Genomic DNA, 23,412 nt, shown 5'->3' with positions numbered 1-23,412 from the left:
GGGTTAATATGTTGTGGGGTTGTTAACCAATGTCATAAAACAACATGTGTACTACTGTTTCATGAGAAACTATTTGTTCTGTAAGCTTTCAACTGAAGTACAATAAAATTAAAAAACAAAAACAAAAAAAAACAGGCTGGTGGGCTCGACTTGGCCTGATTATGGCTGAATGATCTACAAGCTGTTCTAGTGTGAGGTAGGTACAAAACCGTCATCTTCATACTTCTTTATTATTTACACATACAAATGCATCAAATTACATAAATGCATTTCAGTATTATATTGTTTTAAAGGATACAGTTTCAAGTGAATGTGATACTAGATAATTTATAATGTGGTAAGTATTGAACAAAATAACTTGTTTTCTTAGGAATTCATACTTGGTTGAAAGGAACAAAGAAAAATATCCATTTCCCCCTGTTACAAATGAGGAAAATGAAGGGTTGTAGAAACAGGAAGCTAATAAATAAAGAGTTTTTATAATCCCATCTAAGGTTACGATGTATCTCTTCTATCTAAAATAATTTCAATGTGTTTGTTACCACAACCACTCAAATGGTAGAGGATATTTTTTCCTTCCCATAAATGTTAATTCTTTATTGGTGTCTTAAAAGGGTCAAAGAATTCTATTTATAATCTTCAAATTCTATTTATAATCCTTAAAAGCTGGAAGTCATCTGGTATCAAGAAAAAGGAATATCTTTTCTTTCACATATCAATTTCCCTTATGATATGAAATCTTATGACCCTTCCCCCATGCCCTCACATTATATGAAAATTGTTGAAAAGAAGTTTTCTGCTTTTAACAAATTCATATACATCTTGTCAGTCCCATTCTTTTCTCAGTAAGAAGCATACTTATTTTTGAAGCAAAGGAGTACCTCAGTGTATCCAGGGGACATTCAGGAAATAAAAAACAGTCCAGTGGAAGGAAGTACTAATCTCAGGGAAGGATTTAGAATGGTTTTTAAATTGGAAACATCAACTATTTTGAATTGAAAATAGACTGTTGCTGTGTGCCATCGTGTTGATTCTGACTCATAGCGACCCTATATGACAGAGTAAAACTGCTCCATATGGTTTCCAAAGCTGTGAACTTTATGGGAGCAGATCTCCAGGTCTTTTCTCCCTCGCAGCCGCTGGTGGGTTCAAACCACGACCTTTTGGTTAGCAGCTGAGTGCTTAACCAGTGCGCCACCAAGGCTCCTTGAAAATAGACTAGTAGGGACTAAAATACTTACATTTTTATTTAGTTTGTATGATAGTTAAACAATAAATAATTCAAATTGATAATATGTCTAACTTATAGTAGGGATAATGTGCTTTTTTTGCTCATGGCTGAATTTTTTAAGGTTCAGACAATGGGTTATGCCCTCCCCCCTTTAACAGCAGGGAAGCTGAAAGTAAAAAGTTCCTTTATATTTATGGATAACTTTACTTGCCTTGTAAACAGAACTGCCTCCTACTATCCAAACCATGTCCACTTTATTTTCCAATTCTGGTTGTTCAATAAGTTTTAAGGCATCATCCAGACTTTTGGCAAGAAAATGAGCTCCTTGTGGGGGTTCCCTGAGGGTGGGAAAAAAAAAAAAAAGAATTACATATAATTTTTGTGAAACCCATTTATTCTAGACAAGTAATCTGAATAAGAAGCAGTGATTATAAAACTAACATGACCATAAATAAGAATCTTTGCCAAAAAAAAAAAAAAAGCACTTAACACTAGTATGGACAATAATTTAACCCAAGTTTGTGTATTTATGGTTCACAATGAATGCAAAAACAAAAACATATGTAATATCTATGGTGGAAAAAAAAATCATAACAGTAGTTGTCTCTGGAGGGGTGGGGTAAGGACTGACTGGGAAGGTGCATGAGAGTATTGTCTGAGGGTGATGGTAATGGTAATATTCTATAGCTTAGGTAGGGTTTGGGTTATACAGCCACCCAAAACTCAGCAAATGGACACTTAAGACTTGAGCATATCATTATACATAAATTTACCTCAAAAGAAGAAAACTCTAAAGAAATACTGAACTCTAGGTAATGATATGTATGTGGAAGTATACTAATGTCTGCAATTTACATTGAAATGCACAAAAAAAACAACATGGATATGTGATAAAGCAAGCATGGTAAAATAATGCTAATGGTAGAATCTAGCTGGGTATGTAAGTGTTTACTGTAAAATTCTTCCTGTATGCTTGAAAAATTTCATGATAAAACGTCAGAAAAGAGTGATATGTTTGACTGTAGGAAAGGTTTGGAATGATATTTAAACTGTCAATATGTGGTTACCCTTGGGGAGTGCATAAAGAGCTTTCATACTTCAAGTAATACAGAAATGGATGAAATATTTAAAAACGAGCATGTTATTACCGTTGTTATTAACAATCCAAAAGGAGAAAAAGTTAATTAATTTCAGTGTTTACACTCGCTAGCCCAATCTCTCCCAACCTCCATTTTTTTTGGGGGGGGGGGTGTGTGCGTGCGCGTGTGCAATTCCCTTATAAATGAGGAAACATGCAGAACTAGGCTTTCATAGTAATTAGAGGTAAAATAGAAGTTACAATTCAATGTCAAGTTCTTTGCCTGGTATTTAAAAAAAGAATTACATAATTGCCTTTCAACTACTAGTACCTATAACAAAGTCTTGATTAATGAAGAATTAATGGGATTATTCATTTGCTTGGCTTCCTCCTCCCCCTTTTGACATATGTAATTATTTTACTTATTTCACTCTTTGTCTTCTCTAAAAGTTAGGATAGAGCAAAGAATATAGTTTGACTCATGGCTGGAAAAAGGCATGGAAGCCATGATAAAGTTAAACGAGCCAGGGGATCCCCTATGGTATCAGAGCAGTTGTAGTGACTAGGTTGGATTAGACTGTTCAGGGAGAGAACTGATTCTAGAAAAAACAAGGATTTGTAGTCAGGGGAGAAGATAATCTAGTTAATAAAGTCTAAGATGACTGAGGAGTCCCTGGGTGTCATAAATGGTTAAGTGCTTGGCTACTAACTGAAAGGTTGGCAGTTCGAACCCATCCAGAAGCCGCCTGGAAGAAAGGCCTGGCAATCCACTTCTGAAAAATCACAGCCATTGAAAACCCTATGGAGTGCAGTTCTGCTCTGAATCACTTGAGGTTGCCATGAGTTGGAATCGACTCAACAACAACTGGTAGATGACTAAAACAGAGTCAATGTGGTTTTCGTAATAGAGATTGTTGAAGATAGATGTTGGAGTTAGGACTGGTGTCAGGAGACAGGGTAGAATAGAAAATGGTGACTTAGGAACTGGTATCATGAAGAAAATTGAAGAAATATCCTAGAAATTGGATTTGAGCAATAAGATTTCGAGGTGGTATAAATGGTTTGTGTGGACTGTAAGGAAATAGGGCAATAATTTTGTGAAGATTGTGGAACAATGGCTTGAAAATGGCTGAGGACCATGGTGAAGAATACTTTCTTGCTCTTCAGTAGTGAGTCTGGAAAATGAAGTAAGGATTTGTTTCAGATTTCAGTCATAGCAAAAAGATGAAGTGTTTCTGCAAAAAGTATTATTTAGCAGTTTAGAAATAAGTTTCACAGGAAACTCTGGACCCCTAGATGGGTAGAAAATAAGCAAGAAGTTGAGAGAATATTTGAGTTCATGAGCACAAGTCCTAGAGACTAGCACAGTAAATATTGTGACTTATTTTATCCCTAAATTTCCTTTCTGTAATTATCTCCAACCAATCCAGACTAGATTCCCTGACTAGGGAGAGCTGGTAGTCGGGAGCACAAATATTCTGTGTCAAGAAGTGGGTGGACATGCTTGATATTGTTTCAGACTGAGAGTCATTTGAATTGCCTCAGAGGGTAGGCATGAGGATGCAAAGAAATAACACACATTGTAGGCACTCCAATGATACTTCCCATCCCTTTCCTTGCAGCTCTATTTAAAGAAGTCTGCTATTGAATGACTACTTGCTCCCCCAAGTAGTAGGGTCAGGCATTGTTTTACATGAAACATATAATATTACCAGCAATCCTATATAGGTACTAGTATTCTTTGTACAGAGGGGGAAATTGAGGCTGAGGAGTTAAGTATCTAATGCTCACCCAGCTAAGAAATGGTGGAGCTGGGATTTGAACTACAGCAGCTTTACTTTGGAGCCTGAAAGGCAGCTTAGTTACAGAGGTAAGACACTCAACTACTGGCCATGGGCTACAGGTGTGTCAGATTCTCACCCTTTGGGTTAGGCAGAGCCCTCTTACCAGTGTTCTCTCGCCTTGAGTAGCCTCATCTGATTACACTAGGGTGCCATGTAAACATTATCCTTTTCTACCTTGTCTGGTGTAAAAGAGAATGGCTTGGCAGATAGAATTCTGACTCAATTTCCCTGGGAAAACACTTGAAATAAAAACAGAAAACCCTAGGCGAGAATGGCATCTTAATTAGAATTTAGCTATACGTTCAATTTAAGGCCTTTCATACTCAGCCTTAAAAATGTGATTTCCAACAATCAAAAATTGGTTCAAATATGGTCTATCCTCATAAAGGAATACTATGTAGCCACTAAAAATGATATTTACAGAAATATATGTTTTAATATATGAAGTGGGGGAAAAAGGCAGGTTACAAAGTAGTATTATGTGGGATGATCCTATTTTTATAAACCGCCTGTCATGGATTGAACTGTGTCCTCCAAAAATATCTGTCAACTTGGCTAGGTCATGATTCCCAGTATTGTATTATTGTCTACCTTTTGTCATCTGATGTGACTTCCCTATGTGTTGGATATTGTCTCACTATGATGTCATAAAATGGATTAGTTGCAGTTACATTGATGAGGTCTACAAGATTAGATAGTGTCTTAAGCCAATCTCTTTTGAGATATAAGAGAGAAGTAAGCAGAGAGACAGGGGCACCTCATACCAACAAGAAAGCTGTGCCAGGAGCAGAGTATATCCTTTGGACCTGAGGTTCCTGCACTGAGATGCTCCCAGACCAAGGAAGACTGATGACAAGGACCTTCCTCCAGAGCCAACAGAGAGAGAGGGCCTTCCCCTGGAGCTGGCACCCTGAATTCAGACTCGTAGCCTACTGGACTGTGAGAGAATAAACTGCTCTTTGTTGAAACCATCCACTTGTGGTATTTCTGTTATAGCAGCACTAGATGACTAAGACACCGCCCATGGATTATTCATTCCATGAAAATTTCTAAACCTCTGTTTTGCTGAGGGATATACTTGATGGTGGGAATAGAGACAGAAAATCTGCCCCTAAACAGATTGTGGTGGCAGCCAGAGAAATATCCTAGCAGTGGCCATAAAGTGTGAAAAGGACAGCCTATTGGGATGTGCAGATGATGCCACAGGGGCAGAGGTGGTGCATCCTCAGGGGCGGGATGATGAGGGAATACTCCTTGGCATATTCCTTAGCTGAGAAAGCTGAGTGTAGAAGTAATGTAATCTGTGGTGAAGTTTATAATACTAAAGGGTGGGACAACAAAGCAATGTCCCGAGGAAAGAAAAAAACGGAGTCTAGAATAAAGCCAGGGGTGGGAAAGAGTTGATTTAGAGAGGATTTTTTGGTCTCAAAATTGTAGAGGCAGGAAGAACAAAGGGATTTGTTAAGGTGAAAATGAGAGTTCCAGGTGCTTACGGTGCAGTGAATTACTTTAATATGGCCTTTCTAGCCATGGTCCTTGTGACTCTCATAAAATGACTGGGTGGGGCTGTGCAAATAAGGTGTTTATGACTCACCAAGGGGATTGGACAGCCTGCTAAAAATGCAAATAAGGTGCATGGAGCCCTAATAAGGGGATTGATCAGTTTTGCCATCCTGTTAGGCTTAAAATGAGCCAATTTCAGAGACTAGGAAGGGGATCTCACTACCATCAAGAAAAGCAAGAAGCGGAGTGCATCCTTTGGACCCGGGGTCCCTGTGCTGAGAACCTCCTAGACCCAACAAGCAGACAGAGCTTTAACACCAGAGATGGCAAGAAGCAGCAGCAGAGAAATGGCTGCAGCAGAACCAGCCAGGAGACCAGCGAGAGATGGTGCAGCAGGCTTCCCGGCCTATGCAGCAAGGTGGCTACAGTGGGTGTGCCACCACCGAGTGAGAGAGACGAATGCCTTTGGGCAGGTGGCTTGCTGGTGGAGTGGGGTGCCTCTGGACACTTGGTGGAGCTAGGCTTGCCAACCTATGGAGCAAGAGAGCTGAGCACCTTCAGGCTGAGGCTTACTGGTGGAGTGGGGTGCCTCTGAGCACTTACTGGCTGAGCTAAAGAGCTTTGTAACACTTGCCCAAGCAGGGCAGAAGCTAGGCGGAGGACCCGAGGGGCCAAGAGCTGTGAGAGAGGACTGCCTGTGGGCATGGCCAAGAAGCTATCCTGACTGAAGAACTGTATCCTGAGTTGTTCCTGATCCGGAATTGTAAGCTGTTACTTCTCTAATAAATCCCATCATCGACTGAATTCAAAAATATGTGTATCAATTTGGCTACACCATGATTCCCAGTATTGTGTGACTATCCACCATTTTGTCATCTGATGTGATTTTCCTATGTGTTGTAAATCCTACTTCTATGATGTTAACGAGGTGGCATAGGCAGCAGTTATGTTAATGAGGCAGGACTCAATCTACAAGATTGGATTGTGTTTTGAGCCAATCTTTTTTGAGATATAAAAGAGAGAAGCGAGCAGAGAGACGGGGGACCTCATACCACCAAGAAAGCAACACTGAGAGCAGAGTGTGTCCTCTGGACCCGGGGTCCCTGCACCTGAGAAGCTCCTAGACCAGGGGAAGATTGATGACAAGGACCTTCCTCCAAAGCCGACAGAAAGAGAAAGCTTCCCCCTGGAACTGAGACCCTGAATTTAGACTTATAGCCTACTAGACTGTGAGAGAATAACCTTCTCTTTGTTAAAGCCATCCACTTGTGGTCTTTCTGTTACAGCAGCCCTAGATAACTAAGCCATCCCCTAAATATGAGTATAGTCTATGAGTTCTGTTTGGCCATTGCATCGAATTATTGAACCTAGCAGAGAAGTAGAGAGTGCTGTGGGGACAGCTGGTGTCAGAATTGGTAAAAAGGTTAGAGGGTAGAGGTGTGTCTGACCTCCACCTCATGGGAATCAGCTTTGGGCTGATGATCTTGATTATCTCTCTTCCCCCTTGTGAACTCAGAGGAGGTCTGGTGCTACCACGTCATTTTTATAGCGCTCATGGTGATATCACTAATATTTGCTATAAGCTATAAGGCAAGGCAATTTTGCTACAGTAGCAGAGGTTAAGGAGTACCTGGGTGGTTCAAATAGTTAATGCACTTGGCTGCTAACTGTAAGATTGGTGCTTCCAGTCCACCCAGAGCACCTCAGAAGAAAGGCCTGGTGATCTACTTCCTAAAAATCAGCCACTGAAAACTTTATGGAGCACAGCTCTACTCTGACACATATAGGGTCTATAATGACTCAATAGCCACTTTTTTTTTTTTTTTTTTTTTTAAGGAGGGACTGGGGGAGTAGTAAGTGGTATCTGCAGGGAACCTTCTGTGTGCCAGACAGTTTGCACATAAAATTTCAATTAATTCTCAAAATCACTCCTAGAAGTTGTCATCATTAATCCCATTTAGCAGGTAAGGAAATTGAGGTTTAGCAACGCTTGCTTGTAACCTGCCTAAAGCCACAAAGTTAATACGTGCCAGAGCAGGTATCAGACGCCAGGTCAGGCAGTCTTTGCTAAGCCAAATGTGAGGGGAGGGAACTGTAGCTTGAAGAAGAGGAGAAATCTTAATCGCCATGGAGAATATGCTAGTTGAGACCGTAAAAAGTGATTATACCATTAAATTTTAGATCACTTTCATGGACTGAAGACAATTTATAACATCTTATATCATACAGACAACTTTGGGTTTTCTAAAGAGGCAGTCAAAGCTGCAGCACAGCAGTAAAACTTGTTTTTCCCCTTCTGGTTCCAATGACTTTTTTTTTTTTTAAACAGCTTTGTTGAGCTATAAATCACATACCATATAATTCACTCTCAAGTGGGTAGTTGAGGGGGTTTTAATATATTCACAGAGTTGTGCAACCATTGCCACTATCTAATTTTGGAGCATTTTTATGACCCCAAAAAGAAAACTTGTGCCCAGTAGCAGTCATTTCCATTTCCTCCCAATACTCCCAGCCCCTGGCAATCACTCATCTACTTTCTGTCTCTATGGATTTGCCTATTCTGGACATTTCATGTAAATTTAATTATACAGTATCTGGCCTCTTTCACTTAGTATAATGTTTTCAATTATTGTCCAATACTGTAGTACGTATCAATATTTCATTCTTCTATGGCTGAATAATATTCCATTGTATGGATCTAGCACATTTTGCTGCTCCATTCATCAGTTGATGGATATGAGGATTGTTTCCACTCTTTGGCTATTATGAATAATTCTGCTATGAACATTTCTGTACATGTATCTGTATAGACATACTTTCATTTCTCTTGGGTATATACTTAGGAGTGGAATTTCTGGGTCATATGATAACTTTATGTTTAACAATTTGAGGAAATGCCTGTTTTCCAAACGTGGTTCATAAAATTTCTTTTAAAGTCACAACATAGTTATCTAGGAAGTTTTCAAAAAGCATTTTACCCCATATCTTATAAAGAAAGTAAATTATCCAAACTAACTAGTGTTTGGCAGTAGATTTTGGGGTTAACTTGAAGATTCAGTTTTCTCTGACATTTCAGGAGGCTGTGGGAAAAACTGGCTATCTCTAAAAGGCTTGCATAAGTAACAGCGAGTTACATATGTATACCCATGCCCTTTTATTTAGGACCTAGCAGTGCTTGGCACACAGCAGGTGCTCAGTGTATGTGTGGAACTGGCCAGCAAGTAGGAAAGCAGAAGGAAGGGCAAAAAACGAACTCTAAAATTTTTTTATTGACTAGTATATCTGTTTCTCGGCATACTTCATGATAAAGACTTTAAATTTTCTCTCTGCCTTTTTTAAAAAAGGGAAACACACCAATAAATGTTATATATAAATACATAAGCAACCAAACCAATTACATACACCACAGGGGGGTCATAAGGAAGAAATGAGACTCATCATTTGAGGAGAACTGCTGGCTCAACTGAACATCTCCCCTACCGGGATTTCTTTATGTTTTTTTTTAGCTCAAGCTGGCCATAAATAATCTTAAGTAGTATTCAAAAATATTCTATTAAAGAGTCTCTGGGAATAGCAATATAGTCTGTGAATTTGGATTCTCCCAAGTAAAGAGATAATCGAATATCCTAGCAACCATAAGAAAGAGAACAGCATTAAGAGTGAGGCAGATGGCAAGATGCACATCAACATATTCCCCATCATCCACAGGCCATCAATGTAAATATTCTGGTACGCTTTTCTCCAGGTTTTTACCTATACCATTCTAGGAGGGATTTGGGAGAAAATCTTTTCTGTGAGCCTGAATCTCTTAGTCTATGGCTGTGGAATGCTTTTTACCTTCACATGGTATGATGGTCTTTCTTTTAAAAAAAATTATTTTATTTTTTATTTTTTTTGTCGTCTAGCTAAAGGTTTGTCAATGTTATCGATCTTTTCAAAAAACCAATTTCTGGTTTCACTGATTCTCTCTCGTTCTTCCATTCTCTATTTCATTTATCTCTGGTCTATCTTTGTTATTTCCTTCTTTCTGGTTCTTCAAGTTTGCTTCACTCTTCTTTTCCTAATTCAAATTGTAAAGTTAACTTACTGATTTGTGATCTTTTTTCCTTTTTGATCTAGGAGCTTATAGCTAGAAATTTCCCTCTGAGCACCGCTTTTGCTGCGTCCCATAAGTTTTGATATATTGTACTTTCATTTTCATTCAACTCTTAAGTGTTTTCCAATTTCTCTTGTGATTTCTTCCTTGACCAATCGGTTGTTTAACAGTGTGTTAATTTCCACGTATTTTTTTCAGTTTTCTTTGTCATTAATTTCTAATTTCACCCCACGATGGTCTTTTGATGTAGCTAGGCTATAGTTCTAGGTTATTCAATAAAACACTAATCTAGAAGTTGTTAAGGTATTTTGTAGATGTGATTAAAGTCTACAGTTAGTTAACTTTAAATAATGGACTTTATCCTAGATAATCTGAATAGGCTTGATTCAATCAGTTGAAAGGCCTTGAAGAGTAGAGCTCAGACTTTCCTGAAGAAATTTCACTTGTGGACAACAGTGTTATCCTGTGCCCAAGAGCTTCCGCATGCTCTTCTTGACAGCTTAGCCTACAGATTTTGCCCTTGCTTAGCCAGATCCCACTATTGCGCAAGCTAATTCCTTGCAGTAATCCTTTTAATATAGACTTCTACTGGTTCTGCTTCTTTGGTTGAACCCTGATTGATACACATGGGAAAGGAATATTGTGACCACTGTTCTCAAGCAAGTAGTGCTCTAGGATGCTATATTCCTTTTTGTGATTATGTAAGTGTATGGAAGAACAATTGGCATGCCAATCCCAGACTTTTCCTAAAGCTCTAATTCAGTTCCATCCCCCCCCCCCCAAAAAAAAAAAATCCCTAAGGTTTAGTTAATGGGTTAGGACAAACTTTTTTTTTTTTTTTTTTAAAGAAACAGAAAGGAAATCAGAGAACATCACATGTGAATAAATATCATAGACGCTTTGGCCAAGATCAAAACAATAGCGTTGACATGCTCTTAAATACCTCCATCCCACAGATGCATTTCCAGGCATCTGGAACTATCTACTCCAAGGCCAGATAGGAGGACAGGAAAATCCTAGTAGAGACCAACTGAACACACTCCCTTCACCAAGGATCCTTAGGACCATTTCAGACATTTTTTTCTGTTAGACACAGGGTAAAGAACACAAGTGTAATTTGAGTGTTGCGGTTAACTAAGAATAAGAGAGCACATAATTTTGACCAGTTTCAGTCCATTCTCACATCTTACTGCATTTAGGGCTGCGCCCAGAGAGGGGATAACTTAATTTTGACTACTCCCAAAACATACATATTTTCATTTTATGTGAAACTAGAAAAAATTATTAACTATACTGTGTAATTGATATTTGAGTCTACTGAATAATGTGGTTCAAAGAAACTTCCAAATCTGTTACTATAATGAGATTTAATGTTTAATGTAACTTTTCAAGGTTATGAAACCAGAATAAGTTACTGTTATGTGGCATAAATTTCTGCTCATTCATTTCCTGTAATCACTTTACTGATATTAAGCAGCTTCATCAATAGCTACTTTTCACCTATTTCGTTTTGTCATACACTGAACTCCACTGTAAGAAAATGGACACGATATTCTTGCAGTAAATTTATATTATCGTACTTACTTGAGTTCTCTACTGAGAACTAAATTAATTCTATCTTTCAAAGGTCTATTCTTCTCAGGAATGGAGAACCAGGTCTTCCTACCCATAATCACCAAATTCTGTTTACCTGTAAAGTCAATAGAAAGAATATTTTTTGATAAAAAATGTATTTGCATATAGTATATATGTGTATGTGTACAATAAGCTGGAATCGATTTGATGGCAACAAGTTTGGTTTGGTATGTGTACACATATATATACAGTAAAACCCGTGAAAGCCAGAAACCTGTCAGAGAAGGGAAATTCAAGTATTTTCCACTAATAGTGATAGAAAAGTTGTAAGACTGCACCCTTTCAAAGACAGAAAACTTACGAGACCCAGAAAAACAAGGCAGTCCCATGAAGTTCCAGCTCTCACAGGTTTCACTATATCATGCATACACACACACACACACACACACACACACACACATATACATATATATGTAAAACTGTTACAGTGACATCTAGTGGATCTGCTTTAAAAACATAAAAAATTAAAACAGATTTACCAAAATTTACATCTACTACCCACCATCTAAATATTGTTAGTTGCCATCGAGTCAATTCCAACTCATGGCAACCCCATGTGACCCCATGTGTGCAGAGTAGAACTGCTCCTTAGGGTTTTCAAGACTGTGACTTTCCGGAAGTAGATCGCCAGGCTTGTCTTCTGAGGCACTTCTGGGTGGGTTTGAACTGCCAACCTTTTGGTTAGTAGTCCAGCGCTTAATGGTTTGTGCCACCCAGGGATTCCTTCTTTATAAATATAGCTTTCATTTTCGGTTTAATTGCATAGGGGAGAAAGACCTTGAGAGTCAGATATCTGGATCAAAGGAACATGAACATTTCTATGATTCTTGATACATCCTGAGAGATCACCAAAGGCAATGTAGAAGTGTGTATCCTTAAAAGTTGCCAGCATTAGTTTTATTTTATTTGAACAAAACATTAACATTTACAAACTTCAACTGGTAAGAGTATGCATTTTTCTATATTTTACTTTACTATTCATAACCAAATGTTATTTCCAAATATGGGTATTTTTCTCCTCTAAGAATTAAAACAAAAAAATTCATGTTACCCCTTATACAACATGCATAGCATTTGCAATGGTGGAGCTTTTGGCGTTTAATAAGGAGGTATGAACTATGAACAAAAATAGAGCCAATTGGTGAGGGATTCTGATGCAGGAAATGATACAGACCTGGCCTAACAATGAAAGTGCAGGTACTGAGAGAAAGATATATGGAGACAGTTAAAAAAAAGAAAAAAGAAAAAAGAAACAAATATATATACATAGAAAGAGAGAGAGAAAGACATATATATAGAGAGACAAAGACAGAGAGAAAGAAATGACACTTTTGGTACTCATTCGTTCATCCAAGAAATACTGTATTTACTGAAAACCAGGGAAACAGATCAGGAACTGGATGCTTTTCATATTACCAGACCATACTTAGGATTCTTTAGCTTCTGGGGATTTCCATCTTGTCTCTACCATGACTTAAGAGCCAAATAGATGCGCCTTGTCTCTGTCCTGTTAAAGTTCTGCAGCATATGCTCCTTTCTGAGGTATTGTTTCAGTTTACTTTATGGCTCTCGTCCCTGTTTACAGATGTCTCTCAAGTTTTAAATGGGGTCTCCTTCCATCCCCATATTCTTTTCCTTGGTTATCCTCTTTTCTCCAATGGCTGTATTCACGCAGTTCCCACCGTCTGACATTATCCTGGATGTCGTACAGGCACCTCAAAATTGTCATCATCACAACTGAACACTTTTTGTTTTCCTTTATTTTCATGTCACTCAGACTCTTAAAGTGAAAACCTAATTTATCTTTGATGCCTTCCTGTATCACCTTTGGAAACCCTGGTGGGTAGTGGTTAAGATCTACAGCTGTTAATCAAAAGGTCAGCTGCTAACCAGTTCGAATCCACCAGGTGCTCCTTGGGAACCATATGGGGCAGTTCTACTCGGTCCTATCTGCTCACTATGAGTTGGAATCGACTTGATGGCACTGGGTTTAGTTTTGTTTTTTTTTTTGCATCACCTTTAACTTCCAGATCTCCAAATGGAGTAACATGTAACAATTTCTTGGATTTCTGTCCTTCTCTCCACTGCCCTTCTTCAGGCCTTATCATCTCTTTCAGGGGTTATTCCAAATTCTTTATATGGTTTCTTTTCCACCCTAACATCTCTGGTTAGATAAGCCTCTATCCAACTGCCAGTTTTGCCCAATACCTGAATTTTATGAGCAAGCCCTCATAATGTTAAAGAAAAAAAATGAAATTTGAATAAACTCTGGAAACTGCACATAAATCAATGGTAAGGGAAAAGGCCCTAGATTAACATGGAAAACTTACCACTTAAGTAAAATTTGCACTGGTAAAACTTCCTGAAGCAAGAACCCTGCGAACCTCAATCAGTTAAAACAACCCACATTACCTTCTTCTGAAGAGGTTGTGGTCGTCGTCATTCTTTGGAAATACTTGAATTCATTCCTACAAGTCAGAGAAACACAGCATTACTCAGAACATTACCCCGTGGGCTCAAGCTGTAACTCGCGCAACAGTGCGCTGGAGGATCTTCACGGCCCGGACTTTGCTCTGGGCCTGGGCGCCGCGGGGAGTAGGCCTCGGTGCAGCACGATTGGGACGGTAACCTACAACTTAGCCTTTGGGACTGGTCATGCAGAGGGTAGCACCGGCCCTCCTGTCAGCTCAGGTCAAAAGTCCAACCCATCCTCCCCATCTCTCCGTGGCAAGCTGGCCTGGCGCGTCCCCACCCGGGTGTCCCGATCACTCGCAGCCTGCACCAGCCTCGGTAGCCCCAATCTGGCAGGTACCTGAGCGGGGGCCAGGGTAGGTCTCCGTTCTTGCCGATGCCCATGTTCTGGGACACAGCGACGATGCAGTTTAGCCGACGAACCATGACAGCAACAGTAAACACCTCCGATCTCGCTCCGGACACCTGGATTCCCGGCAAAGCTTGGCGCGAAATTGTGGCCACTCCGCCTCCTTGGTCCCATTTGTGCAGACGAGGCCCCGCCCCCGGCCCCGCCTTCCGCGTCGCAGCACGGCAGGGTCGCGACGTGCTCGCGCCCGCGGACGCCCGGGAACTGTGACCGCGGCCTCTCGCTCCCGGCTCGGCCCTGCCCCTGGGCTGCCATTTCGGCCCCGCGATGTCGCGCCGGAAGCCTACCTCTGGTGATGCTGGTGCCGCCGGTCCAGCCCCTGAAAGGCAGGCGGTTTTGAGCAGATTCTTCCAGTCTACAGGAAGCCTGAAGTCCACGTCCTCCCGCACGGTTGCACCCCAGAAGGCAGCCCCTGACTCTGCAGCGCCCCCAGCGTCCACTTTCCCGCCTCAGTTGCCTCCTCACGTGGTGGGTTCGGTCGGAGGGGGCGGGGCCATCGGCCAGAGGGGGCGGGTCGAGTTGGGGCGGAGGCGGGGGCTGAGGGGCCGGGCGGGAGAGGGCGGGGACTATGCGCAGAATCAGCGAGATGATGGGACCAGAGGAGAAAGGGGCGGAGCCGGGGAAGGAGAAGGTGGGGAACACAGGCAGGGCGTACATCCTGGTTGTAGTTCGAAGTTTTTAGTTCCTATTCGAGTTAATAAACTTGAGACCAAGGTCACCCAGATTCTTAATGGCAAAGCTGAGACAGGAACTCAGGGCTCCTGACTCCCATTCTGATGAGGGTAGGGAACCTGTGGACAAGGGATAAATCTTTTAATCTCCATCCTCTCTCTCTTTTTTTTAATGGATTGAGGCTTGAAGATGGGCTTTATTTCTGTTAGAGTATTTACATGTGTTTGGCTCCGTGATTAGAAGAAAACTGTTAAGTTTCTAGTTTTTAAAAAGATTTTTAGTGAAAATATACACAACAAAACAGACATCACTTCAACAATTTCTACTTGTCCAATTCAGTGATATTGGTTACATTCTGCAAGGTGTGCCATCTTTCTCGACATCTTTTTCATACTGTTTCACCACCATTAACACAAACTCACTGCCCCCGTAAGCTTCTCATTTATGTTTTCGAGTTGCTATTGTCAATTTGATCACATATAGATAATTTCTTAAAAGAGTATGGTGCTTAATGCAGACATTTGTTTCTAATTAGGCTAAACTATTATTTGCTTCAAAGATGACTTCAGAGGATAATTGTTTTCAAGGTTTAAAGATTTCCTCAGGGTAATAATTTCGGGGGTCATCTGGCCTCAGTGGCTCTAGAAAGTTTGTAGTTTTTGAAGTTGCAACATCATTGCTCAATATTTAAAGTGACTATAGTTAAAAGCAGTCATAATGTGCCATTGTCCAGTGACTACATCCCTTGTAAAGTCTAATATGCAACTTGGCTGGATGAAGTTTCTTAACATGATACAGATGCAAATGGTTAGTCATTGGGTTCTTTCTATTGCTTGCCACCCTTTAATGGAGCTGCTTTACCAGGGACAAAGCTGAAGGCTGAGCCCTCACTCACTCTTCAGTGTTTCGCAGACTGAAGTTGTGGAAGGGGCTAATAGACTGACTTTTAGTCACCTGCCAAGGTTTAATGGGGATGACAGTTTGGGTGCTTCAAAATCTTGTTTTCTTCTCTGTTTTTCTCCCCTAAAGTGCTTGCTCCTCTCCTGTGCCTTTTTTTGGGGTGATTTACATTTTCATGTGTTTACCAAGATTCTCTTTGCACCCACCATGTAGAGGATATTTGACGGGCTTAAGCCAGTGTTTGCCAGGTTTCCTGCCAACAAATAGCTCATAATCTTGTGGCATCTTCAGTGTTGTGCATAAGCTGTTTGTAAACATGAAACAGTTAAATTACAATGAATATTTCCAAAATGAACCTTTTTTTAAAAAAATTATCTTTCTAATGTTGCCTTTTCTAAATAGGTCTTAGTTTATTTCTTAAAGGTATTTTATTTAAAATATGTAAGTAGGGTGATGTGAATTTTATAATTTGAGATAGATGAAGGCTGATTGAGTCAAGAAAGGCAGCTGCCTTGGTTCCAATTGATTCTAGGAGATGAGGTGCTGAAGCTCATGACCTGTCAGTCTCCACCCTGTCTTTGGTGATGGTAGAAACAGTTCACCCATAGACCTTTCCAGAGCCAAGAGTGCATGATTCTATGAGGGGTGGATGGTTAGAACCTTGCTTTAATTCAGAAGTAATGTTTAAATTACTTCACATGCACCAACTGTTGAAAACAGAGATCATACATCATTTTATAACCTTTATTATTGTGTAACCATTATTTTCTGTGATACAGGCCATGGAAGTTGACCGAAGTAAAAAGAGAGCACTGGAGAACAATGAACCTGTTAAAAAGAGGGCAAAGAAAGTCCAAGAAAAAGAAGGAGGAAGTGATTTGGTAATGTCTGGAGACTCTGGTGAGTTCTGGGGCAGTGATTTTTTTATTCTTACCAGTCATGGCTCTAATATTTTTACATTCACCAGAGAGCGGAGGAGGCTATTGGAGAGTTGTGTTTTTTAATTCGTGCAGAAAGGTTTCCATTGTGCTTGAGCAGAGTTGCCCCTCAGTAAGTGGTGGTGGTGTGGGTGGGGATAGAGCTGGAGTTCTGCAGTTGGGCTCTCGTTCTCCCAACTCTCTTTTATTCCCTCTAGTTAATTTTTTCCTGATTTTATAAGTAAAACATTTTTGTTATAAAAATTTCAAATAATACAGAAATGTAGAGGGTAGACAATGAAAGACCCCCATAATCTCTCCCTTCAGTGATGCCTACTGCTAATTTGTTGGAGCACTATATATTCTCCCAGATTTTTTTGATCTCTACACACATATCTGTACACATGTATAGAAACACGAATTAATTAATAATACTGTATTTTACAAAATAGTGGTACACTGCATATATACTGATTTGCAGCTATCTTTTCCCACTTAACAGAACATTTTGAAAAATTTTCAATGTCAGGACATATAGGTTTCTTCTGTCCTGTTTTGCATGGAGCTACCCTTCTTGTCTGCAAAAAGATGTTGGATAAAAACAGGATTCTTGAGCTCTTGGACTTCCCAAGGTGGTGTTGGGTGCAAATGTGTTTGAATATGGTTGGTGAGTGGATTTTTCCTTATAGTTTTTGGTCTCAGAGAATTTGTAATAAAGGAAGACAGGAAATTTTTCTTTCTTCTTTATCCCCTGGAAAATAGATAAAGAGATTGAGACAAAAGCAAAAAAAAAAAAAAAAGTCTCAGTGGATTAAGTATGTGAGAAATCTGTTCTTCAAAAGGCAAAATTTGGACTTAATGTCAACATGAAAGCTTTTGTAGGAGATAGCTATAGAAATGGAAATGCGTGGCTACGGAAAAAGATTAATGTGATAATACCCCTTTCTTCCTCCTTTCTGAAGCAGGTATAAAAGGAAACGTGATTTATGGACAGAATTTGGCATGAATGAATGTTGCATTTTCTGGAACTGTCTACCTTTCTTTCCTTCCTCACTCCTGGACAAACCTATCTGCTTAATTTTTCGGTGAATTCTATGAGCAGTTAACGAGCAGTCATTATTTGCTAGCCATTGTTCTAGAGGCTTTATGTAGCTCATTCTTCAGAGCAGCCCTTGTTGTCCTCCTTTTACCGAGGAAGAAATGGATGATAGGTGAGGAGAACTATAGGTTAGAGCAGTATGATCAAGGTCACACAGGAGAGCTGACATTGAAAGTTGTGGAAATAAGACTACAGACTTGGATTTTTGAAAGAAGACCTTTGCCATTTGCTAAAAGTGGCATTCAGGAAGAAGTGAGAGGAGCATCTACCAGCTGGAAGCTGGGTGACTGCTCTGTTTTAGTTCTTTTTTTTTTCCCCCCCCGAATAACAGCTTTACTGAAATTTATTGACAATTCACATGTCATAGTATTCACCCATTTAAAATGTACAATTGGATAGTTTTTAGCATATTCAGAGTTGTGCAGTCATCACTACAATATTAGAATACTTTCATCACCTCAAAAGAAACTCCATACCCATTAGCAGTCAATCCTCATTTTCCCCCTCATCCCAGCTGTAAGCAACTAGATCACTAGATTTCTGAATGGATTTGCTTATTCTGGACATTTCATATAAATGGAATCCTACAATATGTGGCCATTTGTGTCTGGCTTCTTTAATTTAGCTTCATGCTTTCAAAGAACATCCCTGTTGTAGCATGTATCAGTGCTTCATTTCGTTTTATTGCTCAATAATATTCCGTTATATGGGTCCCCCTGAGGTACATTTCCTTTTTCATACCTGGGATCCACAGGGAAGGAAGCTCTTATACTCAGAAGGAAACTTCTGTACATTTGAAAAGTGATTTAAGTGTATATTTTGAAAGCCAGGGGAATAAGAATAAATAAGCTAAAAGTACATTTGAAAAGAGATTCAAATATATATATCTAGGATAAGAGAAGTCACAGTAAACAGAAGAAATCCCCAGTCTTCTGTTGAAGTACAGGAGAGACAGTGACCCTTGAACATAGAGTGAAAATCAAATTGCATTCAACCAATCCTCTTTATTTTAGAACCCCCTTTTACTCCACTCCCAGAGCTACTGGTTCCCTAATTCCTGAGCCGTTTGAGGATTTTGTGTTGTAAAAGGGATTGGTTCTTCATTTTCTTCACTGTTTGCTCTCGACTGCTAACCTAAAGGTCGGTGGTTCGAGCCCACCCAGCAGCACCTGGTGATCTGCTTCCGTAAAGACTGCTGTTGTTAGGTGTCGTTAAGTCAATCCTTTAATTCATAGCAGCCCCATGTGACAGAGTGGAACTGCCCCATAGAGTTTTCTTGGCTGTACTCTTTAAGGAAGTAGATTGCCAAGTCTTCCTCCTGTGGAGCTGTTGGGAGGGTTTGAATCTCCGACCTTTTAGTTGGCAGCCGAGTCCTTAACCATATGTGCCACCAGGGCTAGAAAACCATATGGAGCAGTTCTACTCTGTAACACATGAGGTCACCTTCAGTTGGAATCGATTCAGCTATAGTGGGGTTTCCTTTTTTTTTTGGCCTTAGGATTTAGTTTTCAGATCTGCTAACCTTGTTATTGCAGATCCATTTTCCTTCTAGTTCAGATATTTCATTTGCAGTTATCACCAGTCCTTTTCTCTTTGTCCTTATAGGTTTATACCAAAAAAAAAAAAAGAGGCAAAAGGCAGAACCTTACTGTAGTTTTAATGGGGTTTCAGGAACAAGTGAAACTAGATGTATGTTTCAATATGCGATCTTTACCCGAACCCAATGTTTCTTTCTTTTTTTATTATATCATAGGTTATTGCTTTAGTGTGAATTTTCTCCTTTAAATAGTTTCTGTTCTGCTTATGAATTGACATATCGAGACCAAAATACTATTCTTGTATTTTCTTCTGATTTGCTAACTAAGAGCCAAAGAAATGTTTGAGGACCAGAATTGTTTCAAAGTCTCTGGAAAAACTGAAAGAATTCCGCTGCACTTCCGCTCTTCTTCAAGATAGAGTCCCGACAGAGCCTCTTCAGGAGACGTTTGCAGTTTTGCCAAAATGTACTGATTTTGATGATATCAGTCTTAAACGTGCAAAGAATGCAGTTTCTTCTGAAGATTCTAAAACACAAAGTCATCAAAAGGTATGTAACTGTTATATAGATGTTCGCCTGAACTGGCTGAGGGAAAAAACGGTGTCATCTTTCCGCAGAAAAATGCTCAGATCAACAAAATTTTGTATACAATTTTTAGAATTTCACACTCCTTCCACCAAGTCCAGATCCATGGGCTCCCTCCATCCCCTTCACCACAACCCTCAGCCAGGCTAAGATCTGTTGACTCACCTTAGAGCGTCAGGAGAAAAAAGAAGGTTTTATTTTCTTTGTAGTCTCTTTTAATACTTAGAAGAAATTCACCTGAGTGTAGTGATCATAAAGTATAGAGGCCATAAAGTGTGTCTATTAAAGCTCACTTTATTAATTGGAGAATTTACCTCAGGGCTTCACCGTTGCTTTATACGTAAAATGACCAACGTGGCGTTTCTAAGTCATAGCAGATTAGAAGTAACCAGTTAGAAGGGACACCTAGAAGCAGTCCCTGAACATTATTCCAAAGTGATAGTTGACTGTTTGATGGCGTGGAAAGAGACAGATGAATAGTAAAAAGCTATCAAAGAATGTAAAGTACCCAGTGGCCTAGGATCATTCGTGTGGTGTCAGCAACCCTGTAAGTCTTGATAGGTACTGAAATTGCCATTTATTATTGTGATCATCCTGAATTGTCAAGCAAAGGTTAAAGAGAGTGCAGCCTGCTGCCTCTGAGCATATGAAAAGATATAAAATAGCTGAGAAGTATTTCCACCCAAATGGTTTTTAAAAAAAGTTGCTTAATACTTAAGTAGTCAGATTGACTTACTTGTTAGCATCTCATATGGATAAAACTTTTTCCTGGATGCCTTATCTCAGCCCACATATGAATAAGGTATTAAGTAAGAATTTTTTTTCTAGGAAATGTATTTTTTTAAGTATTGATTAAGTTTTACAATATATAGTATTCCTGAATTTTACATAAAAGTCATGGGTGCTTAATAGAAAATTCACCAAAAATTGAATGCAAATGTGTTCTCAGAGCTAATATACTTTGACCCACTTTTCTCTGCCACACCTCTCCATAACTTTCCGTCTTATTGCTGATGTTTGGAGTTTAGCAGGCTATATATACTATTCAGGTAAATTGAGTCTCTTTAAAAAGTTAATGTCTCTGCCAACTCTTCAGACAGGGATTGGACTGGACTGTGGGACATAAAGTGATACTAGTGAAGAGTGTGCCTCTTAGTCAAGTAGATACAAGAGACCAAAGGGGCAGCTTCTGTCCAGAGGTGAGATAGGAAGACAGAGAGAGTTAGGAGCTGGTTGAATGGTCATGGGGAATCAGGGGCGGAAAGGAGGAGTGTGCTGTGCAGAATGGGGTGAGCAATTAGGGTCTCATAACAATGTATGTAAAAAAAAAAAAAATTTTGTATGGGAGACTAACTTGAAATGTAAATTTCATTTATTTACAATAATAAAAGAAAAAAAAAAAGTTAATGTCCCTACTGGTTGTCCCAGCTATGCTGACTTTTTAAAACATTTCGCAACTGCAGTGTACATGTTCCCAGGATTTCTCTTGGTCCAGGAACCCCTTCCCTGAGCCATAAAGACAATTCTCTTTCTCTCTTCGTCTGCTGGTTACTAGTCTTTTAGACCATATTTTTAGTTCCGGAGGTAGCTGGGTAAATTTTTACATGTTGGCAATGACACAGTAACAATTGAGTATATGTTGGATGTGTCCTATAGATTTGTCTCATTTTACCTTTGGTCTAAGTTGAGTCTAACAACAAGCAAGCAGTTTGCTTTAAGCTGTGAATTGGAATTATCGGCAGTCCCTGGGTTACTAACGAGATTAATTCCTGTGTCTTTAAGTTGAATTTGTAGGTAAGTAGGAATGGTGCGTATGGTTCTTATTTAGCCTTACTTTACCTCAAGCGGAAACTCTGGTGGCATAGTGGTTAAGACCTACGGCTACTAACCAAAAGATCGGGAGTTCAGATCCACCAGGCGCTCCTTGGAAACCTTATGAGGCAGTTCTACTCTGTCCGATAGGGTCACTATGAGTCGGAATCAACTCAGTGGCAGTGGGTTTGGTTTTTGGTTTAGTTAGTCAAGAAAAGGCTCAGAGTCTTTTCAATGATTTAAAAGCTGCATGTGCAGCAAGTGAAGGTGATTGTGATGAAGAATTTGTTTCGAGTAGGAGTCGGTTCAGTCGTTTCCAAGTGAGGGCAAATTTACATAACATTAAAGGGCAAGTATGAGTTGTCGGTAAGTTTGTACCCTGGTACTGCCTGTAATTTTGGTTTTCATCACATAAAGTTAAGAACAGTAGGGATACTAATTTTGGAAACGTAACCTTGTGCTTTATGATTTCCAAGAGCTCTCTCCCATATCTCTGTACCAAAACAACCGTGGTTCTTTCTTGGAATCAGGATTTCTAGAACATATCTTTTAGCGTGTGCTTTGAAATATAAAACATTAAGTGTGTAATTATAGCTGCTGGCATGCTTGCTGAAAGCAGTTTTGCCTTACTGCTGAGAGAGGCAGATTCATGCCTTTTGGCTTTTTGTGAATCACACACCTGAGAATAAATAATACAAAGATATGTTAACAGTAAATTTAACAAAATCAAAATATAAAAGTATATAAGACATTAAAATATTTAGATTGTCAAAATTTGCTTAAATAGTTATGTAATAATTTAGTTTGGTTCATACTTTTTATTATAGATTGAATTATGTCCCCCAAAAATATGTATTGTAAATCCTAAACCCTATACTTGTGGTTATAATTCCTTTTGGGAACGGAGTTTGTTACGTTAATAGATAGTATTACTGTAGGGTATATCTTAAATCATTTTCTTTTGAGACATAAAAAAGCAGATTAAGCAAGCAAGCACAAACGGAGGGCAAGATACATGCTACGTGGTCACCAAGACACCTAGGAATGACTAGAAGCTGAAAAGAGACTAGGACCTTTCCCCAGAGTGGACAGAGAGAGAACCTTCCCCTTGAGCTGGCACCGTGAATTCACACTTCTAGCCTTCTAAACTGTGAGGAAATAAATTACTCTTCATTAAAGCCACAAATTGTGGTATTTCTGCTATAGCAGCACTAGATAACTAAGACAGTTTTTTTTAAGCCTTTGTTATTGTTAGCTGCGGTCTAGTTGGTTTTGACTCATAGTTACCCTCTGTACGACAGAACGAAACACTGCCCGGTCCTGTGTTGTCCTCACAATCATTGTTATGCTTGAAACCATTGTTGCAGCCACTGGGTCAGTTCATCTCATTGAGGGTCTTCCTCTTTTTCGATGATCCTCTACTTTATCAAGCATGATGTCTTTCTCCAGGGACTGATCCCTTCTGATAACATGTCCAAAGTATGTGAGACAAAGTCTTGCCATCCTCGCGTCTAAGGAGCATTCTGCTGTACTTCTTCCAAGACATCTTTGTTCCTTCTTCTGGCAGTCGATGGTATATTCAATATTCTTTGCCAACATCATAATTCAAAGGCATCAATTCT

General features: G+C 39.6%; 2 protein-coding genes across 7 annotated transcripts in view; one reads left to right on the top strand and one right to left on the bottom strand.

Annotated features, from left to right (window-relative positions):
- Window positions 1-14,677, bottom strand: part of DHFR (dihydrofolate reductase) — a 21,474-nt gene extending 6,797 nt beyond the window's left edge. Inside the window, exons 1-5 of one of the 3 annotated variants that reach the window (XM_023729466.1) lie at window positions 14,556-14,677; window positions 14,200-14,341; window positions 13,800-13,855; window positions 11,337-11,442; window positions 1,443-1,569 (exon numbers count right to left, since the gene is read on the bottom strand). In XM_023729466.1, coding sequence (XP_023585234.1) covers window positions 1,443-1,569; window positions 11,337-11,442; window positions 13,800-13,855; window positions 14,200-14,285 — 375 coding nt within the window. In that variant the 5' untranslated portion in view covers window positions 14,286-14,341; window positions 14,556-14,677. The remainder of the gene's footprint in view (window positions 1-1,442; window positions 1,570-11,336; window positions 11,443-13,799; window positions 13,856-14,199; window positions 14,342-14,555) is intronic. The other 2 variants (XM_004374458.2, XM_023729465.1) reach the window with 2 other exon arrangements.
- Window positions 14,432-23,412, top strand: part of MSH3 (mutS homolog 3) — a 202,069-nt gene continuing 193,088 nt past the window's right edge. For 2 of the 4 annotated variants that reach the window (XM_023729461.1, XM_023729464.1), the window contains exons 1-3: window positions 14,432-14,736; window positions 16,620-16,740; window positions 19,722-19,942. In XM_023729461.1, the coding sequence (XP_023585229.1) occupies window positions 14,536-14,736; window positions 16,620-16,740; window positions 19,722-19,942 (543 nt within the window). In that variant the 5' untranslated portion in view covers window positions 14,432-14,535. Of the gene's footprint in view, window positions 14,737-14,909; window positions 15,051-16,619; window positions 16,741-19,721; window positions 19,943-23,412 lie in introns of those variants that run through there. The other 2 variants (XM_023729462.1, XM_023729463.1) reach the window with 2 other exon arrangements.

The sequence above is a fragment of the Trichechus manatus genome, unplaced genomic scaffold, assembly GCF_000243295.1.
Source record: "Trichechus manatus latirostris isolate Lorelei unplaced genomic scaffold, TriManLat1.0 scaffold00029, whole genome shotgun sequence".
In the NCBI taxonomy this organism is placed as follows: domain Eukaryota; kingdom Metazoa; phylum Chordata; class Mammalia; order Sirenia; family Trichechidae; genus Trichechus; species Trichechus manatus.
This window is presented reverse-complemented; position numbering and strand designations above follow the sequence as displayed.